Here is a 19396-nt window from a genome sequence, read left to right on the forward strand (position 1 = left end):
TCAATAAAAAAAATCAAATAATTTGATTTAAAGCATGGGCAAAAGATCTGGATAAACATTTCTCAAAAGAAGACATAGAGGCTGGGCACAGTGGCTCATGCCTGTAATCCTAGCTGTCTGGGAGGCCAAGGTGGGTGGATTGTTCAAGGTCAGGAGTTTGAAACCAGCCTGAGCAAGAGCAAGACCTTGTCTCTACTACAAATAGAAAGAAATTAATTGGCCAACTAATATATATAGAAAAAATTAGCTGGGCATGGTGGCACATGCCTGCAGTCTCAGCTACTCGAGACGCTGAGGCAGGAGGATTGCTTGAGCCCAGGAGATTGAGGTTGCTGTGAGCTAGGCTGATGCCACGGCACTCACTCTAGCCTAGACAACAAAGTGAGACTGTCTCAAAAAAAAAAAAAAAAAAAGAAGACATAAAAATGGAAAATAGACAACAGTTATATATACTGTTGAGGTTGTATAGAAAGGGGAACCCTCATACACTGTTGTTGAGAATGTAGTCTATGGCCGTACCACCCTGAACATGTCCAAACTCGTCTGATCTCAGAAGCTAAGCAAGGTCAGGCCTGGTTAGGACTTGACTGGGAGAATGAAAATTAGTGCAACCACTGTGGAAATAAGTAGGGATGCTCATCAAAAACTTGAATATGGAACTACTGTATGACTCAGCAATCTCACTGATGACTCAGCAATCTCACTACTGACTGTATATCCAAAGGAGTAGAATTCAAGTAATTGAAAAGATATCTGCTCTCACATTTCTATTTAAGCACTGTTCATTAATACAAAGATATGGAATCAATGTAACTGTCCATGAGCATATAAATGGATGAATAAATTGTGGTAAATGTACACATTGGAATACTATATAGTCAAAAAAGAATGACATTTTTTCTTTTGAAAAACATGGATAGAACTGGAGAACATTATTTTATGTGAAATAAGCCAAACACAGAAAGACAAATTTCACGTATTCTCGCTCATAGGTAGAAGCTAAATATTAATAACAATTCATCTCATGGATATGGAGAGTAGAATGAAGATTACAAAGGCTGGGAAAGGTAGGGAGCATGGGAGGATAAAGTGGGAAGGTTAATGTGTATAAAAATATAGTTAGATATTCAGATAAAATGAATAATGTTTGATAGCAGAAAAAAGTGAGAACAATCAACAATAAAATAGGATATACTTCAAAATAATTTAGAGTGGCATTGCAATGTTCCTAACACAAAGAAATGTTAAATGCCTAAGGAGATGGATACCTCAATTGCCCTGATTTGATTAATTCACAGTATATGCTTGTATCAAAACATCCAGTACTCTATAAATTTATACAACTATTAATATTATGTACACATAAACATTAAAACTGGAAAAAATTTTAAATAAGGGAAAGAGGAGAAATGAAGAAGAGAAATGAAATATTTTTCTGGAAATATTTTTCTCCTGCCCCCCATGCCAGACCTGATGAATGTTACTACTGTATATGCACATAAGTGTTGCTCAGTTAATGGCAAATTGATGGTGAGTACATGTGGTGCTTGTCTTTCTATTCTAGTGAAACTTCGCTTAGCAGAATGGGCTCTAGCCCTATCCAAGATAATACAGGAGGTGCTAATCACAATTGTTTTTGTGGCTGAGTAGAACACCATTGTATACATATACCACATTTTATTAATCCACTCATTTATTGATGGGCACTTGGGTTGTTTCCACATCTTGGCAATTGTGAAATGCACTGCTATAAAAATTCTAGTGCAGATAACTTCTTTATAAAATGTCTTTTATTACTTTGGGTAGATGTCCAGTAATGGGGTCAAATGGTAGATCTACTTGTAGTTCTTTGAGGTATCTCCATATTACTTTCCACAGAGGTTGTACTAGTTCGTAGTTCCACCAGCAGTGTATGAGTGTTCCTATCTCTCTGCATCCCTGCCAACATTTATTATTTTGGGACTTTTTGATGAAAGCCATTCTAGATGATGTTCAGTGATAGCTCATTGTGGTTTTGATTTGCATTTCACAGATGATTACAGATGTTGAGCATTATTTTCATACGTTTCTTGGCCATTATTCTGTCTCCTTTTAAAAAGTATTTGCTCATAAACTTTGCCTAATTTTTAAAGGGTATGTTAGATTTTTCTTTCTGATTTTCCTGGGTTCTATATAGATTCTAGTTGTCAGTCCTTTATCAAATGTGTAGCATGAGAATGCCAAATTTTACCAGACCTACAAAGAAGAACTGGTCCTTATCCTGCAGAAATTATTACACAACATCAAGCAGGATGGAATTCTCCCCCACATGTTCTATGAAGCTAACATCACCCTAATACCAAAACCAGGAAATGATGCAACAAAAATAGAAAACTACAAACCAATATCCCTTATGAATATAAACACAAAAATTATCAACACAATCCTAACAAACCAAATTCAGGTGCTTATCAAAAAAATAATTCATCATGACCAACAGGGCTTCATCACAGTGTTGCAGAGATGGTTCAACATATGAAAAAATATATATGTAATTCAACACATAAATGGAAGTAAGGAAAAGGACCATAAGCTCCTCTCAATAGATGCAGAAAAAGTGATTGACAAAATTCAGTACCACTTTATAAGAATGCTTACCAAAATAGGCATAGATGGGATTTACCTCAAAATGATAAAAGCCACATATGACAGTTTTCAAAGCCAACATAGTACTGAATAGGGAAAAATTGAAAGCATTCCTGCTTAGAAATGGCCCAGACAAGTTGCCCTCTATCACTGCTTCTATTGAACTTAGTGCTAGAAGTCCTAGCAAGAGCAATCAGACAAAAAAAACGAAATCATGGGCATCCAAATGGGGACAGAGAGGTCAAACTATCACTCTCTCTGACAATGTGATCTTTATCTAGAAAACCCCAAAGATTTTGCCATGAGACTACTGAAATTGATAAAAAAAAAAATCCAGCAAAGTTCTAGCTTCCAAAATAAATGTACAGAAATCAATAGCCTTTTTATATGTCAACAACAGTCAAACTGAGAACCAAATTAAAGACTCAATAACCTTCTCAATAACAACAAAGAAAATAAAATACCTAGGAGTATATTTAACTAAAGAGAAGAAAGACCTGTACAGGGACAACTATGAAAAAGTGAATAAGGAAAGAGCAGAGAACATAAAGAGGTAGAAAACCAGATCATACTCATGGGTTAACAGAATCAACATTATTAAAATGTCTATAGTGGCCAAAGTGATCTACAGATTCAGTGCAATCCCTCTTCAAATAAATACCAAAATCATTTTTTGCATATCTATAAAAAATAATTCTATGCTTCATATGGAAGCATAAAAAACAGCATTTAGCAATAGCCAACTTAAGCAAAGAGAAAAAATTGGGAGGCATCAATTTACCAGACTTCAAGCTATACTACAAGGCTATAATAACTAAAATAGCAAGGTAATGGCAACAGAATAGAGACATAGAGGAATGCAACAGAATTAAGAACCCAGATATAAAATCATCCTCATATAGCCATTTAATCTTTGACAAAGCACACTAAAACATACAGTGTGGAAAATAATCCTTTTCCAAAAAATTATACTGGGAAAATTGGATAGCCACATGTAGAAGACTGAAACTCAATCCATACCTTTCACCTTTCACCTTTCACAATAATCAACTCAGAGCAGATAACATCATTAAACCTAAAACATGACACTATAAAACTTCTAGTAGAAAATGTTGGAAAAGCTCTTATAGGCATTGGCCTAGGCAAAGCATTTATGAAGAAGACTGCAATGCACTCATAGCAACAACAGAAAAATAAAACTAAATAAATGGGAACTGATCAAAATAAAAAGCGTCTGCACAGTCAAGGAAACTATCCTGAGAGAAAACAGACAACCTAGAGAATAGGAGAAAATATCCAACAGAATTATATATGAGAGTTCATAACATTATTTCAGATATTTATTGGCCATGGTTTTGATAAAAGAAATCAAAGCAGAGCAATGTACACAGAGTCAACATATGTACACACAATTTTTTGGGAATATAATAACATCTATTTTAAGCACTATTAAAATGGTGGACAATTCAATAAGTGATGCTGCATCAACTTGTTATTTGTAAGAAGAAAAAACTGACTACTTTTCTTACATCATGAGAATAATAACCAAATAAATTTGGATATGATCCATGAATACCTAAATACATTTGAGATAACAGTCCACCAAAGTAAAATATAACCACACAAGCCATGAAATGAATGTTTGATTCATGTTATTAGATAAAATTAAATTTCTGAATATGTCAGGAAGATCATAATCAATTTGTAAGTAAATGTAAAAGTAAAGAGTACAGCTGCCTATGATTTTATTCCAAAAAGGGATGAAGAATCCTCAGTGGATCAGAAAAGAAGGAATGCCTGGACATAGGAAGCTCTCCACATGGCAAAAATATAAAGGAATTAATATACATTAATGAGTGAGATTTTACAACATGGTTCAGAGTCAAAGATTGAAGTGTAAGAATTAATGTATTTCCTGCTGAAGGTGCTTTCTTCAGATTCTGTGTGCTGAGCTTAATTCTGTGTTTTATTTACATCCCAGATGAACTGCAATGGAAAGTCTTTCATCTGCTTCTGGAAAATCATGTCAAATCTTTCATTCTGCTCTACAGTCATGTGATTTTTCCAGTCTCCAATGGTACCTGGTAGAAAATATCAGAGAAGTTGCTTCAGTGACGTTTTGTCATCTACTGAGGGGCAAAACCAACATATAACTCTGTGCTGGGTGAAACGTTATTCCCATTATTATTTTTATGCCCATTAAGCTCAAAGGCAGTCTGCAACTTGGCTAAGATTCTTCTTTTTTATATTTAGGCATATTATGGGGGTACAAATATTAAGGTCACGTATATTGCCCTAGTCCACCCTCACTACTGGAGTCAGAGCTTCAAGCGTGTCTATCCTCCAGACCAGGCATCCTCAAACTACAGCCCATAGACCATATGGGGGCCACCTAGTACATTTATCCGGCCCTCCGGGTGTTTTTGCCACGCTGCCTGTCCTGCTTAGCAGCCAACTTGTCCCGGGGCCACAGTTCACACTCTCCAGGGGTCTGAGGGACAGTGAACTGGCCTCCTGAATAAAAAGTTTGAGGACCCCTGCCCCAGATGCTGCTCATTGCACTCATTTTGTATGTATATACCCATCCCTTCCTTCCCCGTCCCACCTGCCCAACACTCAGTACATGTTATTCCTATATGTCCACTTAGGTGTTGATTGGTGAAACCAATTTGCTGGTAATACATGTGGTGCTTATTTTTCCATTCTTGGGATACTTCACTTAGTAGAATGGGTTCCAGCTGTATCCAGGAAAATACAAGAGATGCTATATCACTGTTGTTTCTTTTAGCTGCATACCGCTGATAAACACACTTATCATTGTAATTTTACTATAATTAGATAGAATCATCACCCACATTCTCAGTGTGAGCACTTGGAAAATTGCAAATTGCTACAACTTGGTCACTGTTTTGTTCCAACATCACATTGATTTCTATATTCTACAAAAGTATCTTAAAAATTCTGTAAGATAAGTCATCACTGAAATAACACTTACAGGTAAAGACTTCAATGCTCAGAGAGATTTTGTAAAACAGCCCAAGATCATACAGTTTATAATGGCAGAGCTGAAATCATTCCATCTTTACCCCATTAACTTGAGACTTGGCCTTAAACTAAACTTCAAAAGACACACAGTTGTCATGAGGAATAGTAGCGGACACGAAGAGAGGCAAAAGAAGAAATATTGATTTGAAAAATAGGTTGTGCTGAAAACACACTGAAAAAAAAAAACACTGAAACACTGAGTGAACTAAGAAAACAAACACCTAGTGCCGGACCGCTAAAGCCACAGCAAACAATGATGAGGTGGATAAAATCAAGGACAGACCTGTCTGAGTCTCTTTTAAATAAACACATGGCTCACTTCCACAAAGACATTTTGCTCACTCTTATATTTGTTATAACCATATCAGTCTCTTATTGTCAGGGTTTCCTAGGGACACAGAAACCCCAAAATATGACCTCTTTCAAATATAAAATGCAAGTGCAGTGCTAACGGAGGTGAGCAGTGGCCTGAGCATCTGGAACACAGTAGGACATATTTGGCCTAATGGCAATGAGCATGTCCCATTTCTGGTCAACTCAGTGCTACCAGTGCTTCAGGTATTTCAACAGAAGAGGAAAGGACATACCAAAGAGAGGAATGCAAGGAAATACTAACTTAGAGAAATACAAACCTAATATTTATTGTTCATTGACATATGGTATATAACTGTATGAAATTATCAAGTACTAAATCTGTGTCTATAATTCTGTGCAATACTATGTTAATAAATACGAAATATAATATGGAATGGTAGAGTAAAGTAATAAAATATTTTAATATTTTTAAATCTAGCAATTGTATGAAGAATCCATGTATTCTAAAAACTCATTCCCCAGAGGCCAAATAAATAAAATGTATCTATAAAATTTTTAAAGTGTTATAGTAGTTTAATAAAAGACATGTTATAGTCATCCCAATAACAAAAGAAGAATCAATGTGTGTTGTTCTTTCACAACAGTCAGAGTTCCAGATAAATCATGGAGATGCAAGAGAACATGTGATGACGAATAGGCTTCTCAATATTTCATTGTCAGGTGCTGTGGCCTTGTTCAGGTGGGGTAATCCTAAGTGAATATCCATTTGGTGGCAGGTAGGCACTGTGCTAGCAGATTTTCAGGGCCATATAGAAGACCTTGAGATTTTAGGTTATCCATCACATACCCTTTAGAAACCAGACAATGTAGTGGCATGGAGAGCACCAGGCAGATACTATGTAATAGAAACTGACTAGAGAAGGGAAAGGGCCAAGAGGGCTCCACTGTTTGAAACTCTAGCAGGAAACCCTGGGGCTGTACTCTATTCTATCCACACCACTCTTTTCCACACAGTGGAAAACAACTGTTCACTACTTCACTGCTGAGTTTCACCTTTGCGAAGGAAATGGCCTTCTTGTAGTTTTGACCCCACGTGCCTATAGAGCATGTTTTCATTGTTTGCTAGCGGATCATCCTTCATGTTCTCAAATGAGGCCTGTCTCACCACGTCATCCATGGTCTCCTCACTCAGGTCTTTACTCAGAAATTTGGAGAGCTTTAACACAGAACTTCTGAGATCCTGAAACAAATCACAGTGTTTTTAAATTATGCTAATTATAAAAAAGGAGAAATATAGAAGTGTCACAGCTAAATATCATTGTGAGAGTGAAAATTATGGGCAATTCAGCTAGTTGTAAGTTTGGGGTTGGTCAGTATAACGTGACTTTCTATAACTTACTGGTAAATATTTCATTTGTCTGCTCTTTGAGAGTTTCATTAGGTTAATTGCACATTTTTCATTTTCTCTGTGTTCACTTAGCAAAGTTTCTACTGTCAGGCAAAGTCCCGGGTGTTGTTGGGACAGGAAGAAAATGAGTGCTCTAGTTGAATCCAAGATCTAGAACGAGAGACTGATTGTGGAATAGAATTAAGACAAAGTACTATACACAGTACTATAGTTGTGTGGTATATATGAGATATCAGGCAACAAAAAAGTTAGAAAACTGGTATCCACAGAGGTTGATGGAAACAGGCCTGGGATGAGAAAGTAGGAGACATACGTGGAGAGATGGGGGGATAAGACTGTAAGGAGGCTGAAAAATGGTCATGTGGACACACATATTAGACCCAACTTTGGCCATTGAAACAGAAGAGGAAGTGAAATGTAAGAAGCTTCTGAGATTGGCTTTCATCCTATAGAGAAGGTGGGAACAAAACCAGGGACCTAGTCCCTCTGTCCTTTCATCAGATGCTTCTAGATGAGGAACTGAGTTTGCAGCCCTGACAACTGTCTTATAATTATGAGGAGAAATGTACTGGGTAGCAAATATGATGATATGGAAAGGTAGAAAATGGTGGACACATTCCTGACATCCTTGAGGTGCCATCCCGAGCCTCAGGATAGGCAACCTGTGCATGTCAGTTACTAAACAATAGATGTTCTTGTATTTTAACCCACTTATAGTTGACTGTTCCTGGGAGCAAGAATCTTGCCAAGGAAACATAAACATTTTCTTGTTTATATAACTTTTCTTTTTTCATTACAAACCCTTTAGTCGAAGGATGACTTTCAATGGATTCCAGTGAGGGAGCTGCTCTGCTGTATACGATGTTTTCATTTAATTTGTTATGCAACGGATAACTGAAGACAACACAGATAAAGTGAGTGATACTGGAAAAAAGCCTCATGTTAAACTTAGTCTTGGATATCAAATTCCACATTGTTCTTTGGGTGTTCTGGGCAAGAACTATGAATTCATTAGGCCAAGCTGAGTTAGAGCGTAGATCGAAGCACAAACGCGAGCTCATCTCACCTTCTTCATCTCTTCGTACATCATAAACTGAATATTGAAGTAGTTTCTGTGCTTGTACCAACCTCTGATATGGTCAAACCAAAGGCTTCCTAACACTGTAGGAAGAAGAGGTAAATACTTAAGTAAATATGTTGAGAGGGTTGAACAGGTTATTAGGTGTAGGAATCTTTAGTAACCAAAGAGGAAACAGATTTCTCTTGCTGGTCTCTAGATTTTCCTTGCCATGTGGTTATTGGAGAAGCATTTAGATTTGATAAGGAAACAAACAAACTCAAAGACAAGTTAGTCTTTTAAAATATAGTTTGTATGAACAGAAAGCATCCTAATGTGGGGTGAGGATAGAATAAAAGTAGAGAGCTGCTGAGCAAACCAATTTTTTCCTTCCTGCTCCTCTTCCTGTCCCAAAACACACACACACACACACACACACACACACTTCTCCACTCTGTGTGCCACCATAGTGTCCCAGAGGAGTCACTTCTGCTCTGCACAGTGACACAGAACCTAAGTTTAGACCCCCTGTGTGATATTATCATCTCTGTCCCCAAAGGCCTTGCTCCTTCTTATCTACCTATGTTGGATCCTTAAAAAAACTAAGGGAAAACAAACTCTCAGGCACACCCCTCTAAGTTACTGAAATACTCTAATATGTCCTCACTCTTTTCATGGTAAATTATTTTTTAATCTAGGCAACCACTGGAGAGTGAGTGAGACTAGAGGAATTGACATGAATGGCAGGACTTGGACCTCCTAGTTAATGTTACCAACTGGTTGGTAAATTGACCAATCACCCTCATTCTACTGTATTTTCACCTCATCTTTTCCACCCTTCAAATTCATAAAGCTTGAAAACTCACCACAGCACAGCAAATACATTATTTGGGTAATAATATCAGTTACCTTTCCCTTCCAAATATTGTTTCATAAATGCCTCAATAGAGTCCGCAGCTTTAAATATTGGATATGTGTTTAAATAATGAAAATATGAGCACATAACATCCTTAGGATTTCTGTATACGTATATAATCTGCAAAGAAAAACAGGAATTATTGTTTCTGATTGCTTTCATTTATCATATTTTCTACAGAATACATTTCAATTGGATTAAACCCATTACTTTTAGCTTTTATAATTCCCCAAGTGTGTCCTCAATATTCATAGCTTCTCCTTTATATTTAGTGCTTTCCAATTCAAGACCCATCTCAGAAGTTACTTCTTCTATCTTCCTCAGGCAGACAGAGCAACTTTTTTCTTTTGCCCCTAAATCCACTGACTCACTAATGCATGTGGAAATGCTTCATAATCTATAAAAATTAGTGAGGACATATTAGAGGACATATAGAGTTAAAATTGTTTAACTCATATTGTAAAATTTATGGTTTTTTAATTCATCTTTTAATGTAATGTTTACCTAATTTTTATTTGTGTATCGTTATTGAGTCAAACTCAAGTGTTTGGCACACAGAAATTAATTTCTAAGTATTTTTTGTTTTGAAACTATCCAGAAATGTAGAATTTGGTGGGGATTTTGTTTATTTTTTGTTGTTTCATTTATTTTGGCAAGTCAAGTGAAACAGTGAGAGTGGAGAAAGAACAAAGGAACATTTTACAACCGGAACCTTGGATGTGATCAATTATTTGCAAACACTACTGCCCTCAGACCAGCCTAGAAGATTTTTTTTTAATTGTCTAGCAGAAACTACCAGAATAAATTAACTCCAAATAACAATTAAGCAAGTCAATCATATTGGAATGCAAAAAATCATCAATATCTACTCTAAGCTGCAACTAACTGCCGCAGTCTATCCTTTCACAGAGTATTTCAGGGCTCTGATAAAATTGTAGGCCTGCTTCTTTATTTTAAAATAAAATCTATAACTTTAGTTAAATCACTGGAAAACTTTCAAATTTGATACAAAGATGCTTTCATCCATGGGCAGCCTCTCTGGGCAGAGCCTGGAGCTAGCCCCTAATGCTGCGAAGTGAGGTGATGGATGCAGGGTGTATTTGCAGGTCTCCTCAACCCTGAGTGTCTCCCAGTGCATTGAGGGATAGTCCTTCAGCCATGGTATATCAATAACTATTGACGTTGCTAGAAAGGAACAGATCCTTTATGTCTTGAATAAAAGTACTTTCTTTAAGTTCCTTGCTGTGATTCTTAGGGTCTAAGAATGGCTTCTTGTCATTCATCCATTTGCTTACATAAAAATGATACATGGAAAGGTGTTAATAGTATCCCTGAATCACTTCTGCAATGACGCTTGATCCTATCCATCTTGTAGAATTACACATGTTATTGGCACAAGGAACTTGGAAAGTGGAGAGTTGTGAAAAAAAAAAATAAAATAATCTGTTTGGATATTTCAAGCTTGGCATGTCTATTACATATACAATAGAACATATTAAATATTTCATGTCAGTCTAGAATTGAGAAAAGAGGTCAATTAGATATACATTGTATTTAACATGATGTGAATGGATAATATTACCTATCAATTAACTGCACATGGAAAGAGAAGAAGAGAGGAAAAATATCTGGAATCATCAGCACTGGGAGGCTGGACAGAGGAGAAAGGAGGAAGGAGGAAGGGGCAATGCCTCAGCATGCTGTTGTGTGTTACAGAAAATCCAAGTAATGTTTTCTGCATAGCAAGAAAATAGCATTTTATCACAAAATAGGAAAGCCCAAGATTACTTTGGAACAGATTCAGTTAACTCATCATCTGAGTATTGTCATCAGGGAGTTATGGTCTCCCTGCTTTTCTACTCTGACAAGTTGACTCTCCTCCACGCCTGACCCACCCCTGCTCCTTCTTCCCCAAGGCCTCTTTAAAGAGTGAAGAGACTTTCCTGAGAAGATCCGCAGTAAACTCATTTTCCTGTGTCATAGGCCAGAAGTTGGTTACAATGGGAGCACCCTAAAAGGAATAAAAATCATAGGAGGTGGAAGCCAGATAACCAGGGGCTTGAAGTCACAATTTAAGTTCAGGTGATTACTCGATTCATTCTTTCAACCAAACCACATGCCAGGCACTGTTCTACACACTCTGAACACAGCAGTGAGCCCACCTATACCTCTGTCATGATTGATGATGCTACAGTTTGGCCAGAAAGATAGAAAATAAATGAATACCTAAATATATATTATATCAGATGCCAATCAGGGCTGCCAATAGAGCAAGATGTGTTATAGAAGACAGTGGCTGAGGTGGGTGAAGGAAAAGATTACAGGAGTCTAAGAATGCACACCAGGAGGCTGGGCAGGGTTAGGACCAGGCTTAGGCAAATGCAGAGCCTGAGCTATAAACTTCTAGGAGGCCCTGACTCTCAGGCTCTTGCCTGGGCAGATCCTGCAGTTGCACAAACCTCAAAGCATGGGCCTCCTTACATGTTGAGCCCAGGTGCCTTGTTAGTTTCTGCCTTGTCTTGCTCTGCCAGAAGATAATTCCCATGAACTTGTTCAATCACATGAGGGACAGGCATAGAGCTAGAGATAAAGGTAGAGAGCCAAGTGCTGACATTTTCAGTAAATGGTGGTCACTGATCCAGGGAGGAAGGTACAAAGAGAGAGAATGTCATTATACAGAAGAGTGACTTGTTCTAAGTTCCCTTGACGTTTAACCACTTCGGTACAATGCTCACTGGCCACGAAACCTTGCCCACAGCCAGCACTCATAGTCCGTATGATAGTTTGTGCTGTAAATTGATGACGAATCTGTTTTGCTCTTGTGTGATGAGGAAAGCTTTAAAGCACTGAAAGCTTGTTTTACTTTACAGGCAACTTTACTTGTAATGTAAATTAGAATTGGTAACATATACATATATTTTTATTACATTATTTGTAAATGTTCACAATTTTATTTTGATAAATGAAAAATTAGAAAAGTCATATCACGGCTGTCAGCTAAAGTCCACACTCAGCCGTGCGCGTTTATCTGTGGCTGTTGGATATAGTCGACTCTAGGCTATTTGCGTTCATCTGTGACTGTCAGCTATAGTTGATGCTGGTACGGAAGTGATTAAAATAACTAGGTCTTTAGGGAGAAAGGGGCTTGGGAATTAGGTTGGGAGTGTCAAAGGAAACCTGGGAGGGGGCTAGAGGTATAGGAGAGACAGGAGTTCTCATGTGGTGTGTGTATGTATAGATGCCTATTAATGTTTAAATTAGCTCTATTACCTACACAATTAGGAAAGAGACAAGGTATAAAATCAAATTTAAATATTATAACAGAAGAATGCAGATGTGTGCTGAAAATGACAGTATGTAAAATACGTTCAATTTCATCCTTTGCTGTTTGCTACCAGCTGAATGAATGTGGTGTCAGAGTAAGGAGGTACAAGGAGGTTAGGAAAGAGGGCAGTTCTTTTTAGCAGTAATAGTATTTCTATGCCCTACCTTGGCTTTTTTGTCCTTCAGGCCTCTTGGAACCAAGTAGTATGGAAGGTGGGTAACAAAGAGACGAGGAGATGGTGTTTTGCCAAAATCTATATGTCTAGAGCAGTACTCAAGAAAGGGGACACGATAACTTGTTTCCACATTTTCCGTTCTTTTGCGATGTTCTCTAAAATAAATCAAGCTTAATATCTGCTGACACCAGATGGTTCCTATAAAAGATATAATTATGTTTTTATTAATGGATGGCTTTCAGAAAAAATATATATAACCAGTTTTGTGGTCAAATAAAGTTTGTTGTTACAGAAGGTTGTATGACAATTTCATTTATGCAAATGACATAAGGCTAACGGGAACTTATATTGCTTTTATTTTTCCTTTTAGGGTGTTCCATTTGGGTTTTTCACCTGGCTTATACTTCGATTCCTTCTTTGAGCTTTCTTCTATTTCAAATAAGTTACCTTTCAAATTGTCTTCTGTGCTTATCTTTAGAGTTCTGTCCTGAACCACATCTTTAGAGCATTAGCTAATATACTCCCAGAAAAAAGGAATTGCAGTGAAGAAGTAACCTTGAAACTTTCCCACTTTCTCCATGTTTCACTCCCAATTGCTGCTTTAGAAAATAGTGTTTAATTTTAAGAACCTACAAAGGACTTTTGACACCAACATGTTGACAGAAATGAAAAGTTAATAACTGAAGTTTGACCATTGACTTTTTTTTTTTTTTTTTTTTGAGACAGAGTCTCGCTTGTTGCCCAGGCTAGAGTGAGTGCCGTGGCGTCAGCCTAGCTCACAGCAACCTCAAACTCCTGGGCTCAAGCAATCCTGCTGCCTCAGCCTCCCGAGTAGCTGGGACTACAGGCATGCGCCACCATGCCCGGCTAATTTTATATATATATTAGTTGGCCAATTAATTTCTTTCTATTTATAGTAGAGACGGGGTCTCGCTCTTGCTCAGGCTGGTTTCGAACTCCTGACCTCGAGCAATCCGCCCGCCTCAGCCTCCCAGAGTGCTAGGATTACAGGCGTGAGCCACCGCGCCCGGCTTGACCATTGACTTTTAAGTGGAATTTTAGAAAAGCATTTAGATTAATTCCAATTAGAGTGGACATTTCCTTTTCTTATACCTCTTCTGTATGCTTAATATTTGGGACTAAGATTTAAGTCACTCCTTGTATATTGATAGCAATTTTCAGTCAAAATGTGTTGAAAGTATTGATTTACCCCCCAAAATGTCACAAGTCCCAGTGGGATATTTATCAGATTTCTTCTAGGAGAAAACCTATTGCATCTCAACAATTCCCATCCTAGCCTTTGTTTCCAAAGATTATTCAATCACCCTGGGTGAGTAATATCATTGTTGAGCACACATCCCTTGATGGCAGGTACAGGTGAGATGCACCTTACCTGTTCCTCTTACTACCTAAATATTGGTGGCTGTAGTCTTCAGTGTTGCCAGGGAAGACTGTGACCACATGTGCCTACTTGCTGTCATAGCTGGACCAGATCTTCCAGTGAAAATTCATTGATATGAAACTCTACAGAGTTTTTTACATCCTTCCTTATTTCCCAGGTAACACATACTGCTTCTAGAGCACATATCACAGCTTCAAGGCCACCAGCACAAGTAGGGTAGGGGTTGTCAATGGTGTCTAGAGGTGGCCATAGGTCTGTAGATATTGAAGACCAGGAGAACTGGAAGAGTGTGTTCCCCATGCAAAAGAAGCTGCATTTCTTCTCCCTCCTCTCCTGCTCCTTCCTCTTCTGTTTCCACTTCCCTTCCCCCTCTCCCTCCCTCTTTTTCTACATTTTTTGTTTTTACTCTGTTAGGATTTCAAATGTTAGAGTAAAGAGATCTTTATCTTTCCCTGCACTTCCTTACACATTAACATCACTGATTCATTTCAGTCCCTCATTTATCTGCTTGTATGTTCCCTTTTTCTCCATTTCCTACCTCAAATGCTACATCTATGCTTACCTTACAACCAGTCCATTGGTTTTAAAGTGCATCTGTTTGCTTGAGTGGATTCTTTTGAAATGTGTACTGTTGTGAGTTCTTATATTTTCAGCTTAAGTGGAGCATCTTATTTCTTATGCTTTTTTCACTGAGCACTATGATTTAAAATCCATTATGCGCTACCTCTGAACTACTGCCCCTATCAGCTGTTGCCTCCTCCTTAATATTGTGCATCCCTGGGTTTGACCTATCCACCTTCTCAGTCGGGGACTTCTGGGCTAAGGCAGCTTAGCAATGTGCATCCTCATTTTGTTCCTTTGTGTGGACCTGTTTAAGAATTTCTCTAGGATAACTATTCAGGAGAGCAATTGTTTGTGTTGAAAATGACATCATAAAGCTGATGGAATGGACCTTTCCTTGTAAAAAGATACCAAATTATAAACTAGACCAAAGGCCATTCCAGGCAAGGGTTCCATCATGTACCCCTACATTTAAAGTATGAACTAGGTTTGAGGTGCCACAAGGTGTTTCTTTTTTTCTAGCAGCTAAACACGCACTGGCCTGGTGATAAGCAATACTGACAGAACTGTTGCTCACTGACTGCCATATGCTGACTAACTGAACCACTATTCCACATGCCACAACAACTGTACCTTTGATTGGACAAGATACTGATTTCAGTAACTTTCTCCTGACTAGAGACCACAACCATGGAGCAGTTCTGGCCAGTTTATAGAGGCTGATTACTGAGTGTCTTTGAGTCCTTGCTTTACCTTTCAATGCATAGGGCCTAACTGGAATGCAGTTAAATGTTGTATCCAGCCCCAAAGTGAACATGAAATGTATGTGACATGCATGTTTGCTTATTGTACATGTGTGCATCTCCCCTTGGAGAATATTCATAACTGCCTCTAAAATCTATTGAACAGGTATTCTTGTCCACTCTGTTCAGCATAAGTTCTGTCTCATGCTTCCCTCCTTCAAAGTGCTTGATTTCTGATTTCAACCAGAGGCTGAGCTTCCTCCCTGGAGCTTCTGACTCTCCACAAAAAATAAAGTTCTCCTCTCCAAAGTTATGAATCTTCATATTTTTTCTGTGACACTTAGTGTGTCCGTACGTAATATGTTCAGGTAATGACAGATGATCTTCAGAAAATGGCTGCTTCAGTCTCCTCTCCCATGGGTAATACGCCAATGCATGTAGATCTTAATCCACTCCCTCTCCACACTTGACATATTGACCTTTCTAATTCTTGTTAGTCTATGTGATGGTTAATATTATATGTAACTTGAGTGTGCTAACAGATGCTTAGATTGCCTGTAAAACATTACGTCTGGATGTCTCAGTGTGGGTGTTTCAGGAACAGATTAGGGTTTGAATGAGTAGGATACAAACAACCTCCCTCACCAATGCAGCCAGGAATCCTGCAATCCATTGAGACACCAAATAGAACAGAAAAATGGAGGGAGGGCTAATTCTTTCTCTCCCTGACCTGGGACATCAGCTTCTCTGACCCTTGGACATTGGAGCTCCATGTTTTTGGGCTTCTGAACCCTGAGACTTGCATCAGTAAACCCCCTGATTCCCAGGGCTTTGTCCTCATCCTGGGAGTTACACCGTTGTTTCCCTGGCTCTGAGGCCCTTAGACTTAGTCTGAATTACAACACCGACTCTCCTGGGTCTCCTGCTTCCTAAGGACATATTCTTATACTTCATAATTATGTGAACCAAGTCCCATACGTATATATTGCTAATATATATAACATATATGATATAGAGTCCTATTAGATACAAATAATATATTTATATATATGATAAGATGCATATATTCTTCTATAAATGCCTTCTGGTTTTCCTAGCTTTGTACATAATGTAAAGATTAAATGTACAAAATATGTCATACATGATAAGGCCATGAATATTATTTTGTGAAGGGAAAATTAATCAGCAAATACATTGGAATACTTTTCTGGTGAGGCCGCATTTTTAGTTATACCATTCAGAATGGTTTCACTGATACAGTAATATTAAAATAAGGAAGCAAAGGAGAGGAGGAAATAATCCATACAGATGTCTAAGGGAAGAGCTTTTCCGGAAGAGTAACAGGGTGTGCTAAGTGCCTGAGGCAGCAACATGCTTTTAGAGATTCCCTAGAGCAGCTGTGTTGGATCAAAGTCAGCTAAAGCATCATAAATATTTTTAAGTACTCACATCTTGTATTCTATTGCTGTAAAATCTTATAATATAGAAATATGCCCTGTTCATTTATTTGAACACTTAAATGCCTCTCAAAGCACATGACTCTTTTTTGTTAAGAATTATTGTTTTGCATATGCAAAGACTATTTGCAATATATGTGATCATGTAAATGGTGATAGGTTTCTATGGTTCAGATACCTTATTGTTAAAAAGTTGAAGGTGTCACCATTTGAGCACCTCTTTCAAAGTGACCAGGAAGCTACGGCATTGGAATTGGACTACTGTGGTGAGCTGTCATACTCATCGAGAGGCAGGGGTTAGTGCAGACAGAATGTCTCTGCAGAGTACAACACATGACATAAAACTGGGCCACCTGAGAGACGCTAAAGAGAGTAGAAAATGGAATTGAAATCAGGCTTTAGTCATGTTGGGTCACCAGCAGGAAAAGCAGGCTCAAGGAAAGCATGGAGGCACCAGGCCCTGTAGCATATGCTTTGGCAGGAAGTAAAAATACAGCAGGCAATGGCAAGGAGAGAGACAACCCTTTAGAGTTTCCCTCACTGAATTCCTATTTAGTACACTGCTTTAATGAAACACACAATTCTATGACCTGGAGATAATTAAAAATGATTAGGAATTATTCTGTAATATAATACTTAGTATGTTAACATTCTCCTTCTTATGCTCTTCAATATATCCCACTACCTGACTAAATGCTAAATATTCTTTCTCATCCCACCTCAGCATTCAGTGTTTGATGTTATCTTAAGTCTAACACTTTTAAAATTTCTCTCATTCCAATGCCAAATCCGAAATAACTTCTTCGTCATGGTAAAAAACCTTATTTCACAGATATTGAATAATGAGTTTTGTATGTCCAAAGGATTAACGCTATCTGGCCATATGTAATGCTAGTGAAAAAACTAACTTCTCATATTATAGAAGTGTCATTTTATATCTTAGATTAGCTATTGGAATACTGAACTTACCAGATTTTGGGTATGTGACAACGAAGACATCATCATCTCTAATTTCAAAATCATCTAAATTTTCTAAAAAGCCAGTATCAAATGCTTTATGATGAAAATAAAATCCTTTAAATTTCAATAAACCTCTTTCTAAATCTTCCATAATGCAGTACCTGCAAAAAACATATAACATTCTTTGAGTAATATTTAGATGAATTATGTATCTTCTTTCCATCGTTATTATTGCCTTTCAGTCATAGATTCAAAAAAGAAATTGATTCTTTATTTTCCCCATAAACATATATCACATTCTAGCACTAAAAACCAATGCTGGATGTTTCTCACTTGCTCCAATGCCAAGGGGCCTGCTGTTCAAGGGGTGGGTCATTGTTTTTGTGTGTATGCTGCACTCAAGTAGCTACAGGGAGGAGAGTTGAAAGTAATTATTGTAAGAATTTTAAAAAATGATGTTATCAGATGTTTGGTATATTCCACTATAAACAAATATATTCATTTGATTTAAACAGGTGTGAGAAACGTTTGTCTGTTAGACTAATCAAATAATCCTTTATCATCTGTGTCTTTCTTTTTCTTTTTTTTTTTTTTTTTTGGTGTGATTGAATATGGGCCTTAAGTTTTACCAATTTTATAGAAGCTTTTCTTTGCATATTTTCTAGAGTTAGGTCCTTATATATTCTGACAATTTTTTACTAAAGTATGATTTTATGTCTTTATTTATAACTTATTGAGAACAATAGGGATAATAAAACTTCAAGGAAGCCTGGGAAATTGAAGATGATCAATTAAATTGTCCATAATGACAAAATAAACATTGGAAGAATGTAAGAACATGAAAGAAAACATTCAAATAGTGGGTCAGCATCAAAAGTGGTAGAGGAAAGATTTTAAACCAAATCTTGTGAGTCACCATCTATGTATATATTTTACCTTTTATTATTTTATTACATTAATATTGCAAACTCTGAAAATATTTTAATTTGGGAGTTCGTTCATAAGAAGCTCATCTTTTTTTCTTCTTTCCAACTTGCTAATTGTAGGATTAAAATCAAGAAAAGCATAAGAAATGCACAATTTGAAAGCAATTCCATGTAGCTTCAATAAAGAGTCATTCCAACAGAAAAGGAAATAAGTAATTTTAAAAATAGACTTTGAAGGAAACACTCTAAGTGTAAATCTTAGTTTGATAGCTTCTCTTCTAAAATGAGATTTATCAAAGTTAAAGGTTCGTTGGCACCATCAACATGTGTTTCCTGCCAAAGCAACAAACTGGTAGGGAGGTGGGAAGGAGGTCAGCAGAGAGACAGAGACCTGTTCTTTCACCAGTTACTTAAGGAGGCTTCTTGCTATCCCCAGGTGTTAAAGAAAAACAGCCTAAGTCATCTCTATTAGACAAATCCA

The 19396-nt window shown here is 37.4% G+C and overlaps 1 protein-coding gene across 4 annotated transcripts in view; it reads right to left on the reverse strand.

The window, feature by feature from the left end:
• Positions 1-420: 420 nt before the first annotated feature.
• The window catches only part of LOC105865363 (amine sulfotransferase-like), a 95747-nt gene continuing 76771 nt past the window's right edge, over positions 421-19396 (reverse strand). For all 4 annotated transcript variants that reach the window (XM_076003036.1, XM_076003034.1, XM_076003035.1 and 1 more), the window contains 6 exons: positions 17999-18150; positions 12856-13064; positions 9360-9486; positions 8460-8554; positions 7039-7225; positions 421-4706 (listed from right to left, as the gene is read on the reverse strand). In XM_076003036.1, coding sequence (XP_075859151.1) covers positions 4579-4706; positions 7039-7225; positions 8460-8554; positions 9360-9486; positions 12856-13064; positions 17999-18140 — 888 coding nt within the window. In that variant the 5' untranslated portion in view covers positions 18141-18150 and the 3' untranslated portion in view covers positions 421-4578. The remainder of the gene's footprint in view (positions 4707-7038; positions 7226-8459; positions 8555-9359; positions 9487-12855; positions 13065-17998; positions 18151-19396) is intronic.

Source organism: Microcebus murinus, chromosome 5, assembly GCF_040939455.1.
Source record: "Microcebus murinus isolate Inina chromosome 5, M.murinus_Inina_mat1.0, whole genome shotgun sequence".
NCBI lineage: Eukaryota > Metazoa > Chordata > Mammalia > Primates > Cheirogaleidae > Microcebus > Microcebus murinus.